At 48.1% G+C, this 12,247-nt stretch overlaps 1 protein-coding gene across 1 annotated transcript in view; it reads left to right on the forward strand.

The window, feature by feature from the left end:
• Ak5 (adenylate kinase 5) overlaps positions 1 to 12,247 on the forward strand; it is a 280,437-nt gene that overhangs the window by 253,060 nt on the left and 15,130 nt on the right. The window contains exons 9-10 of the mRNA XM_004643164.2: positions 4,021 to 4,063; positions 7,450 to 7,494. Coding sequence (XP_004643221.1) covers positions 4,021 to 4,063; positions 7,450 to 7,494 — 88 coding nt within the window. The remainder of the gene's footprint in view (positions 1 to 4,020; positions 4,064 to 7,449; positions 7,495 to 12,247) is intronic.

Below are 12,247 nucleotides of genomic sequence, written 5' to 3' on the forward strand. Positions count from 1 at the left end.
TTTTTAAAGGCAAATATAATGGGGAAAAATCATTTTGCGTTCCCAGGATGGGGAAACAGCTTAGGATCTCTGTTTAACTGTTGTTCTAGTGTATTAAGATTATGCCCCTATTTCAAGAACTGCAGGACATTTTTGGTTCCTGTTATAACCAAAGACAAGTCAGCTGACCAGTTTGGGGAGGAACCTAAGGAGTCGTCCTATGATGACTTGATGGTTGGTCATCGTCTAGAATTTGTTATCTACTTGGTGCCGGCTAAAGATACTGGCTCCAAATCTGGGGAGTCTCTTTGAAATCCTTTCTGTATTTTTATTTTTTGTTGTTGTTCAGATTTATGTATTCATTTATTTTGCATTCTGAAGTCATGAATACTCAGAACCAGAGGAACAGATAGTCCTTTGCTTCCAAGTGGTCTCAGTGTGACATTCAGAGCAAGGAAGGAGGCTCTACAGCAACATCGTGCTGTCCACTCAGCCTCTTCTTCACAGAGCCATTTGGAGCCCTGCCTAGAAGCGCACTGGTTAGTAAGAATGAGGAAGCTGTTGGATCAGCCCGCCCAGCACCCCTTTCTACCCAGGACACCTTGAATTCTGTGGCTCCCAGTCAGAAGCATCTGCCTAGGACAGCAGGGAGCTCTGAGCAAGGCCCCCAGGACCAGAGCTGCATGGGAGCCGGGTGCCATGTGTAGCCCCTCCTGGGATAGTGGAGAGCCCAGCCTCTGGTCCAGAGAGGCCCTGCAGCCCCGCTGGGAGGGTCAGTGAGGTCACCCCCAAAGCTCGTGATAGGACCATAAGACGTTGGCACACCGCGCTACAGGCAGAGCAGGCCAAGAAGTGTCGTGTCTTGACATGGGTGCGCCTATCTGCCTGTCCCCGGGCCCACCTGGATCTCCCCAATCTGAAACTCAGCAAAGTGACCAGGATTACACAATGGAAGATTGCAGAGACCAAGGGAAAACACAATAGTGGCTCCACAGTGAGCCACTCTTCCTGCAGAGGCTGCCAGTCTGAGATGCCACCTGTGGGCCACACCAGTGCACACAGAGACAGAGTAGGGCAGATGTGGGCACTGTCACTCTGCTGTGGCTCTGGCTGAACTTCAGAGTGAGTGAGAGCCTTGAACAAAGCCATGGCCCAAGCCTGCAGTTTCCCTAAAAAGCCAGTGACCCTGCCTTGAGGTTCAGGGTGCACCCCTTCCATAGGAACCTGGATTTCTCCCCTCCAACCACCAACCTGCTACCCAGTACAGAGCGCTGGAAAGACCATGGGCCTGAAGGAGCCCAGAGACTTTGCCACCACTGTCGCTGGTGTTAATCACAACACCTCACGCAGCTTGGCTCGGTGATGGTGAGCTGTAAGTGGCACCACGTAGAGGCTATCTGCTGGTGGTGTTCGTCAGTCCCAAAGGTCTAGTGGCCCACAGTGTGGCCTGCTGTGGAAAGTCACCTGGCTGTCTTATACCTGTAGAGCTGAGCTCCCTAATGGAGATTTAGGTGACAGTTGTGAGACTGGAATGGTGCCACAGTGAAAGGCTGTGTGTGGCCCAGAGGTGGCACCATGATTCTCAGAGTGGACACAGTGGGCAAAGCATTGGGCTTCCTAAGGGATGGGCACTGAAGATAAGGGGTAAGAGCATTGGGCATGGACCCACCCTGTATGCTTCCCCAGTGGGCTACATCTGTCCCAGGCCAGATGAGCTTGCAAAATGAGCACCTTTTATGCACAATCCACAGAGCACTGGAAAAGAAGCAAGATTTACTGTATGATTGATTGATTTGGCTTTTAGAGATAGGGGCTCACCATTCATTTCAGGCTGAGCTCACTAGGGAGCCCACATTGGCCTCGAACTCAGAGTGTTCTTCCTGCCTCTGCCTCCAAGTGCTGGGATTACTTGGATGCATGACCACGCCTTGTAAGGGGATGAAATTTTGTTAATTTCACTTACAAAGATTCACCTGGGCAGTATGCGACCTGCTGGAAAGCGCTCCCCTGCGGTCAGACATCCCACCCACCTGGATTTGCCGTCAGCTGCATCACTCCCAGCAGCTCATGACAGGGCCTGAGCCCCTGGTATTAACTGTGAGCAACACTTGGAGGTAAAGACCAGGCTCCTGTTGAGAGCATTTGGGGAAACAGAAGACCACGAGTGGATAGAAAGGGGTCAGGCTTCGGAAGCCAAACCAGGATCCCTCAGGCTTTTCCATGGTGTGGTTCATGGGTTCTGGAGCTCAACTTGACCTCGCTCCTGCTCCCAGGATGTGATTCCACACCAAGAAAGAGCCAATACAGCTTAGCCGCTGGGTGGGTGTGATCTAACAGTACTGTTCAAATGGGGGAGAGGCTGGGCGTCATCCCAGCACTTGGGAGGCTGAGGCAGGAGGATCGCTGTGAGTTCAAGGCCAGCCTGGGCTACATAGTGATGCCTATGTCTCAAAATCCCAATTAAAAAAAAAAAAAAAAGAGGAGAAGGACTCTGGTTTCCTTTAATGTTCCCTGGACATATTCAACAGCTGTGTGATAGGGAATGGAAAATTCCTATCTGACAGTCAGCCGCAGTCAATATATTTGCTGGAGACATAGCTGCAGTGAGAGGCTTAACATGATTGTGAGAAAAGGAGTGTTGGATAGGAAAATAAAAACAAAAGGGCCCAGTTCAATGCCCCAGTACTGCTAAAATAAATAAATGGTTTTTCAAAAAAGGCCAACTAGGATATCAACCATAGAATGGAACATTATGCAACCAAAAACATTTTTCCTGAGAACATTCTACATTGATCTAGAATGTTTTCCAGAATATATTAAGTGAAAAGTCAAGTGGAGAAGGTTTTTTTTTTTGGGGGGGGGGGCGGGGATAGGCTGGCTCAGGCTGCCTTAAGGTCTGGTAAAGCATGGGGAACTGGGGATTGAATCACGGTCCCCTGTGCCTGACTGGGTTTGCCCCAGCAGGTGCTTAAACAACTGAGCTAACCCGCAAGCCGCCCCCAAAAAACCAAATGGAAGAAGAGTATATTTCAGTGGTACATCCTGAACATATACACGTGTAATAAAGGCATTTTATTTTTGTCTAAGAAATGGCTGTCCTGCGGCTGCACAGGCTTGGCTGGCTGGAAGTCATCTTTTGTGCATGTGGAAACTTTTTATAAGGCTCCTCACAGAGGCTGAGGGAAAGGAGTAGTGAAGTAGATGCAGAGACCAGAGTGAAAATGCACCAAAATGCCTTTTAATACTTTATAATTTTATTTATTTTCATGTATTTTGTACGGGGTCTCATTGTACATCTCAGACTCTTAGTAATCCTCCTGTTTTCAGCCTCCCAAGAGCTAGGATTACAGGTGAGTGCCACCATGGCCAGTCTCAATTGCCATCTCAGCGTGCCTGGGGATCAGACCCCGGCCCCTGTGCCTGCTTTCAGGCACTTTAATCTGCGGAGCTATTTGACCGGACCTTAATTTTTTTTTGTGTGGAACCTTAATTATTAATTTTTTATTTAATTTTCTAAATAAATTTTCCCTATATGGGCCCAGGGAGATAGCTCGGTAGAATAAGCACTTGCTTGGCAAACGCTGGGTCCTGAGTTCAATCCCCGGTACCAAAAATAAAATTTGCCCTAAATGCCATGGATCACTCTGTCAGGAAAATGGAACAGCTAGTTCAAAAATTGATAAAACGCCTCACTAGCCACTTGTCTCCACCACTAGAGGATGAAGTTTGCTTGAAGCCAGCTTTTCTATCCACACAGTTTGTGCACCAAGAAGAGTGGGCATTACGGTGTTGTAACTGTATTAATTATTACTCTATTAATTACAAAAAGCATAGACTCTGGAGATGGAGAGAGAGCTCAGGTTTCAGTCTGTACTCTGCGTGACCTTCAGCAGCTTAGCTTCTGGAATTCTGTTGCTTTGTAAAAAGGTTTCCCGTGTGGACATATGGAGCAGTTCGTGCCTCCCAGAGCTGGTCGGAAGTCTGAGGGTGCATGACCATTGGCAGGGCTGTTGCTGTCTAATACTGTGACTTCTCCTTCAGGGTGACGACCCGATGAACGTATGCACAGAGGAACCCCTGGGAGGTGAGTCCCTTGGCTGGTCAGACTGTGGAGGCCGTGACAGGGCCCTGAGCGGGCTTCTTTATGACAGATCCACGAAGAGACAATGCAACTCCAGCAATGTGTGGTTGTCCCTTAGCCCAGGAATAAGATTAGGAGTGGAATGGTGTGGGTCTCTTCCTTCTGCACCCAGGGACAGAACCAAGGGCTCCGTCACCAAAAGATGCGTTTCTTAGTGTGCAGGTAAGATGACTCTCAAGACGCTGCATGAAAAGGGAATGTGATATTCGAGATGTCTGGGGAAAGCTTTACTTTATATGCTCATTGGGAGATTCACATAATCCCAGTGAGGCAAGGTCCCCTCAAGTCCTCCAGTACAAAGAACTGTCTGACATTAGGTCAACATGCTTCAAACTGAATTGGAATACAAAACTCTTCTTCCCACATGGTAGCTACCACTCAGCCACATGCCACAGGGACCCATCCAACACTGCACTGCCTTGTAGCTTTTGTCATGTTAAGTGACAGAAATAAAAATCTACTCCTAACTACCTAGACCTATAAATAAAAATAGATAAAATGATGTGAATTTAGGACTGGTCAGAAAAGATGAGGTTCATGTAAGCCCTAGAAAAAACATCTCTGCCATTTCCATTTTGTAAAACAGGTTGTTATCTTTATGGTCCATGGAACTCTGTTTATAGCACTGACCATGAACATGGGAAAATTGTAATTAAGCTCTTTAAATAATGCCAGCTCCAGTCCTGCATAAATCCATAGACATGAGGTGGTAGAATGAAGTATCATTTGATGATAATGACACTAGAAGACTGGTGACTATATGAAAATCATAGTCACCAAATGACATAATGGTGACTCATGGAGAAAAGCACATAAACACAAGCCATAACTTAGCTGCCACCTAGGAAAGTGCACATAATCTGTTTCGTCTCAACAGGACATGGAATGATTGATTGTTTAATACAGTTTCTTTTTTCCTGGTTATAAACTTAACACACACTGTGGACTTTTTTGAGATGAAAAATACAAGCCATCTAAAACCTTACAACCTATAAATAATTGTAGATAATATTCCAGTGTAGGGGGCCTTCCCCTTAGCTCAGTTCTTTACGTGGCTGCTTCAACAAAGCAGTCAGGTTCAGGTTGCTGTGGTTCGATCCCCAGAACTCAAGCCAGCCAAACCTGCCCTGAAGGCATTCTGAGCCAGCCCTCCCCCCCAAAAAAAAAATCCTTCCAGTATATTTCATTTTAGGGTATTGTCTATATACCTAGTTTTATAGTTGAGAAAGTATGGGGGCCGGGGAGATGGCTCAGTGGAATAAGCACTTCCCTGGCAAGTGCAGGGGCCTGACTTCAATCCCCAGTTCCACCAAAAAAAAAAAAAAAAAAAAGAGAGAATGCATGCATATGCAAATGTCTCCAATATGTGTATATATCATAAGTATGCTCCTCTGTCACCAAAACTGCTATGAAATATTCTGTGATAATGACCTTGATAAATGTACCATCACTAACTAAAAAATAACTATTTTTAAAAACTGGAATAAAATATAATCAGACCAAAATGCATGCACTCCCACATTGATCACCATGGCCACTTCCAGGTTGCAAATAGAGTCAGAGTTGCTCAGCCTCATGAGACAGGTACCCGATCCTACACGTTAGGGACATTAATGGATCTGTTTCTAACAGAGAACTGCAGACAACATAAGATTTTTCCACTCACTGTGAGCTACTCTGTAAAGAGACGAGCGAGAACCCCGCCTCCAACACACCGCAGAACTGGCCCTTCTGTTCGCTTCCTAATGGATTCCAGCAAATGTGTAGCATTTTGCATGTAAAAGCACTGCACCCAGCACTCTGGGAAGCTGAGGCAGAAGGATCGCAAGTTCAAGCCCAGCCTGGGCTGCTGAGCAACTTGGCATGACTTTGCCCCCCCCCCAAACAAAAGAGAATGTAAAGACGGAGGCATGCAGCAGGTGTTCCTGAGTGCTATTCCCAGTACTACTCCCTGCGAAAGAGTAAGTTCTGTAACTCTCAGAACAACGCTCGTTCACAATTAATCATCTACATAAACATGAAGTATAAGCCCAGTGCTGTTGTTTTAAGTGTACACATTGCAATTTTATCAGCATGATGAAAATGTGAAGCCTTCAATTCTCCCAAGTGGTCATAACCATCATTTTAGTCAGCTCGCACCCAGAGGAATGGCGAGAGCAGCCCCGACCAGAGCTGGACTGAGCACCTGGGTTCTCCTCAGCTGTCTATTTTGGTTGGTTGGTTGGTTGTTTTGAGAAAAGGTCTGGCTGTGTAGCCCAGTCTGGTCTTGAGCTCTGAGGAGTCCTCCTGCCTCAGCCTCCCTAGTTCTGGGAGTAGAGGCATGACTGCCATGCCCGGCTCCGCAGTTCTTTCAGTTTGAAAAGCACCTCCCTTAGCACCAGAATTCACAAAGAGAATAAATTACCCAACATTCCCCACAGTTCCTCTCTGGCACACTCCTCTGACTCAGCTGAGTGTCCGGCCCCAGGCCTCCCACTGGGACAGCCCGGTGCTCTCAGAACCTCGCATGAAGGGGTCACTCTTGCCAACCACACCCGTTCCACTAACACCCATGCCCTTCACGCTGGCATTCGGCCTGGCTCCACTGTGCACACTGGAGTGTCATTTTGGAAGCCCTGCGGTTCTTTATGGACCCTGCCTGCCTCACCGCCACCAAAAGCTGGGCCGAGCTGACCCCCAAATTAGCCGGGGTGAGGACAGACTCACACTTGGGGGGACCTTGGCATTGAGCACCCCAATCGCTGCAGATGCCCCGGCGTGGGAGCCTCCCATCCGTGGGGCTTGGCTGATCCCCTCTCCAGGTGGCCAAAGCCTGCACTGGGGTCCCTGAGGCTCTGCCACCCAGTCTCTGTCCCTGGGCCTGCGCCTTTCCTGGTTTCATTGATACTACTGAAACACACATCATTTACTTGCTATTTCTCTGCAAATCGGCTCATTATTGTAGCTCAGTACATTTATTTCATATCCTGACTTTAAGTGGAAAAAGTGCATTATTTGCTGAAAATAGGAACTAGTTTTTCAAAGCCTTGTCTTCTAGATGTTCTTATATATTAACTCTATTAAAAAGGAGATCGGCAAATATGAAAGTACACCAAACTTTTCATCCTATTTAATAAAATCATTCTTACCACATAAGATTGAAAGCGCATGTTAAAATGAAAATACATTGCCTGTGTCTGAGAATAGGGCTAATTGTAGCCTTAAACCTATTTGCTCAAATTCAGGCTTCTTACCAAACAAAACTACCAGACCAGGGTTCTCATAACATGAATAAAATCAGGACTTGAAAGCAATATTTTATTTACCAATAAATTATTCCTATCTTAAAGGTCTCATGGAAGATTTGAGGAAATGTAAGATTATTTTCATAATGGGTGAGTAACAGCCTTTCTATCTTCTAATACACTTGCTGTTCATAGCGGCTTAGCTGGAAGGCGCTCTTCACTTCTCACCCTGCTTTGCAGTTATGTTGGGTTTTTTGTTTGTTTCTTTGGCCAAAATAATATCCTCTAGGTTTCCCGATTCTCACCTGCACTTATTGAAGTTCTGTCCTGCCTTTGGTCTTGGACTTCCCAGCAGGACCCCGTGTGTGGCCCATCACTTCCAGGAACCCCAGAATCCACGTCAGGGGAGCCCCATAGGCACGCAGCGGTAGCAGCAGCTTAGCATCTGCTGTAGCTCTGTAGTAACAAAGCCCATCACACAGGGCAGGGGGCGGCTGTGTGCTCAGGCCTAACACACGCCCTTCTTGCTTGGGTGCCCGCCCTCTCCTGCCTAAGCTCGGCGCGTCCCACATAGCCTGCAGAGCTGTGCTCCGCACGCAGCCTGGGCGCTGACGGTGAGCGGCCTCACTGCACGAGATACAGCTCAGTGCTGGCTCCCTGAGCCATGGCCGAGACCCAGTCGATGTGGAGTGGAAGAGGGAACCCAGTTTGTTCTGTGCCACAATACGTGAAACCCGCTGAGGGGCTGGGGAGATGACTCAGTGGAAGAAGTGCTTCCCTGGCAAGCGCAAGGGCCTGAGTTCAATCCCTGGTTCCACCAAAAAAAAAAAAAAAAAAAAAAAAAACGCTGACTGCGCTTGCGTGAACCTGCCAGGTCCTGCTTACTGTGCGCATTTGCGGGGCGTGCTGGTCGCACTCCCCGCAGGAAGCCTGCATGCACACAGCGTGGCGGCTCGATGCTTGTTTCTTCCCCTTCTGCTTTCCTCCCTCCACCTCATGGTTCCCTTTGCCTTTGCAGAAAATTTCTGTTTCCTATCACCTTATTTTGTTCTGTTTGTACCTCGAGCTTCTCATGTACCTGTGTGACATGTAGCTTGTGCATCTAGCGCCGCGTAATGTGACGGTCTCGAGGCACAGCCACCAGGTTTCTACACATGGCCTAGACGTGTGGCGCAGTATTCTCCGCTGTGGACAAATGCCGCGTTTTCTTTATCCACTGGCCTGTTGGTGGGATACAGGCTGCTTTGAAGGTTTAGCTGTTCGATTTGTGCTGCTACAACACGGGTGTGGAGGGGGGCACTGTAATCAGATTTTCACTCATTTAGTCCTAGTTAGATTATGGAGACTCGGTTACCTTAAGGAATTTACCTAAAATCACGTAGCTAATGAATGTGAAAATGGATTTCCAGTTTCCCCATGAAAGTGACTGTTCAGCACTGTCATCAAAACCCCAGGCATGCCGTACCGGCCACTGAAACCAGGTGTGGTGGCGCACATTTGTAATCTCAGCTCTGGGGAGGCTCTGTACCAAAAAATAATTAAAAAAAAAAATCTACCCCTACTTGTACATTTCCAGACAGTGTCTGCTTGTACTGGGAAACAATGAAAAGATCCACACCTGTTTGGGGCTTGGGCAAAGAAAGGGCATCAGTGGTCTGGAGACAGAACAGATCAGCTGGGGCCTCGTGTGCAGACTGCACAGGACGCTGTGTGACCCTCGCCATCAAAACTGCCTGACAGGCGCCAGGCTCCCAGGCGGGAGGTGGTGTGTGCACTCTGGCCTGGTAAGGTGCCTCGCTGCACCAGGCAGTCTGGGGGTTGAGGGCACTGTGGCGCTCTCCAGAGCAGCTGGCCTTGTGCAGAGCTGGCCTCAGATCTATGGGAGAGATGGGGTTGGCTTCCAGACCAGAATAGTGAGGCTGCCCACGGCCATGGAGACCTGGCTGCCTCAGCCTCCAGGGCCCAGCTGTGCGCGGGTCACTCCCTCCCACGGGTCTGCATCGCTCATCCAGATGCCCTAGGGTGACAAGAAAAGAATATGTGTGGTGAAATGAATTCTTTAGGAAGCAGTGTGGGCTGTCTCCACACAGCAATCAACAGCAGTCAGAATTCCCAGCCTGGCTCTGGCGGGCAGTTGGTGGAGCCGACAGAGGATTGCAGGTTAAGGATGAGCCGACCACCTTCTTCCGGCTGAGCAGCTATGAATGGGGTCCTTAATCAGGAAAGAGCAGCTCAGTCCTTAGGGAAGAATACCCTTCACAGGACAGAAGGACAGAGATCCCAAGGGTGGGGCCATTGGCCACAGGCACTGGAAAGGCTTCTGTGAGCTTTGGTTGTTGAGAACCTGCGGCAGGAACCAAGACTGGGACTCAGCTGCTGCTGAAGTCAGAGGGTACTTAGAAAATGTAAAAATATACTTTAAGAAGCTGGGTGTCATGGCTCACATCCATCAGCCCAGTACCCAGCAGGCTGAGGCAGGAGGATCTCCATGAGTTTGAGGCCAGCCAGGGCTACACAGTGATACAAGACCAGACTGGTCTACATAGCAAAACCTCATCTCAAAAAAGAAAAAAGGAATATATATTCTTAAAAGAGCCTAACTGTGTGCCACGAAGCAGTGCCCCACCCTAAGCTTCTCGGATGCCCTCCCTGTCTATCCCTCCCTCCTTCCCTCGTGACCTAACCCAGTCTGTCTTGGCTTCCAGTTCTCCTTTCATTCCTCCACTGCCTTCTCACACCCTGGACACACCCTCACCTCAGTCTCCACATGATGCACAGCCACACCGGACTGCTCCAGGTGCAGGGTTGGCAGTGTCCAGTCCAGACACTGCACACTGCCCCAGCTGGCCATCTGGGGACACAGGCGGCCTCACAGACTGGCACTGGACTATGATAAACTGCTTCTGTGGGGCAAGTGTATTGAGCTCCCTGGACCAGATTTTGTGTTATTCTAGGTATTTTAACCCCTGAACAAATAGCCCTATTTATTTTCCTGGAGAAACACTCATTTGTGCTTAAAACTCAGTCTTTCTGCTCCTCACAGGATTTCACGGCAGCCTTCTGTCACTTCATCGCAGAGCCATTATAAAAGAAATACGAATTGATGTGCACAGGTTTCTACTTGCGGCTCAACATGAACACCTTTGATTTAATTACCTCGCAGATTTGGTTAAATTAATTCTGAAAGAATCCAGTTGCTCTAGCTCAGCGGAGCTCCCCGCACTGAAGCCGCATCCTCAGTGCGCGAAGCAGGGGGCACCAGGAAGCCCCTGTCTCTGGGCCAGCTCCACATCCGGGTCAGGACTTGCTAATAAGTGGCGCATCTGGGGCTTGAAGCATTTTAACATTGCCGAGCAAGGCTGCCAGCTGTTTTTTCTTGAGGTGACAAGCTTTATTTTAAAAAAATTCTCTGCCCCAGAAAAATAATAACTTGTGCAATAGATGTTCTTTCAGAAGTTAAAGTGGTATTTAATTTGAAAAGCAACTAGGTGGACTGGGGAGATAGTTCAGCAGCATAAGGGCCTGCCTGGCAAGTGCAAGGTCCCAAGTTCAATCCCTGGTACCACTTGCCAGCCCCAAAACTAGGCATGATGCTACATACCTGTAATCCCAGCACTGGGGAGTCTGAGACAGGAGGATCACTATGAGTCCAAGCTGCATAGCAAGACTCTGAAGCAAAAACAGTAGCTAAAAACAGCTAGGTCAGTGTTCAGATAGTCCTGCAAGTTCCTTTACCCCGCAGCTCCAGCTTGGTTAGTTGGTTGCTTTGTTTTGTTTTGGTTTTTTGAGCAGAAATTTACATGTGTTTATTTTTTATTATTCAGGGATATAACCCATGCTAAGATACAAAGTTAAAAGAAAGAACCTAAACATACCACTGATCTGACTGATTTTTTTTAATGATCCCAATTCTTTTTTTTAAATTAAGCATCAAGAAAAAGAAAGCCAGAAGAAATAGCTTACTAGTTCCAAGTACAAATTATTTAAAATTATTCCTCAAAAGTATGTTTAATAACAACATGGCTTTAGTCCCCTTATTTTGAACAAATAGTCATATGAAATTCTAGTACACTGAAACCAACAAAGTTTCACTTTGGAAATTCAAGATAAATATTTACCCTTCACCTTTTTGAAACAGGGTCTCACTGTGTAGCCCAGGCTGTCCTCGAACTTACCTGCCTTAGCCTCCTAAGTGCTGGGATCACAGGCGTGCACCACCACTCAGCCCTCAATGTGCTCTTTTTTTTTTTTTTGTGGCCAGCTCAGCCCACCCTGGGGGTAGGGCTGGCACAGCATGGTGGCGCCAGGGATTGAACCATGGTCCCTATGTGTTGCCTAAGCTTTTCTAAGCAGGTGCTTTAGATGGGTGAGCTATCTCACTGGCCCAAGATGCTCTTAAGTAATGTGACTACTTCCTTCCTCCCGTTCTTCCCCCTCCTTTCTTCTTCCTTCTTTCCTTCCTTCCTTCCTTCCTTTCCTTCCTTCCTTCCTCTTTTTCTTTTTCCCTGAAAGAATGTTGTAGGGACAGCACAGTGCCAAATGCAGTTGGATGCTAGTGTTTTATTCACAATGTTAGAATGCCCGGTTCCTCTCCATGGAAAGCAAGTGAGTTCCTCCTATTAGAATGACCACAGGGCACCCATCTGTGTGGGGTGCACTGAGGGGTCCCGGGAGCTGACCGAGGTGCTGGGTCTGCTCTCCTGGGTCCTTGCTGGGAGAGTCCCGCCTGGCATCACAGGAGGATAGGCCCTGGCTGCCCTGCACAGTGGGGACCCTGGGCTGGTCAAGATCTCAGAGATCCACTGGCCACGTCCACTGCGAGCTTGGTGCAGATGTGGGCGTGGAGCTGGGGAAGGATCAGTGGCCACCTGTGGCTGGGCAGCAAGGGAGTGACCTAGTGTCA

Source organism: Octodon degus, unplaced genomic scaffold (assembly GCF_000260255.1).
Source record: "Octodon degus isolate 3935 unplaced genomic scaffold, OctDeg1.0 scaffold00167, whole genome shotgun sequence".
Classification (NCBI taxonomy): Eukaryota; Metazoa; Chordata; class Mammalia; order Rodentia; family Octodontidae; genus Octodon; species Octodon degus.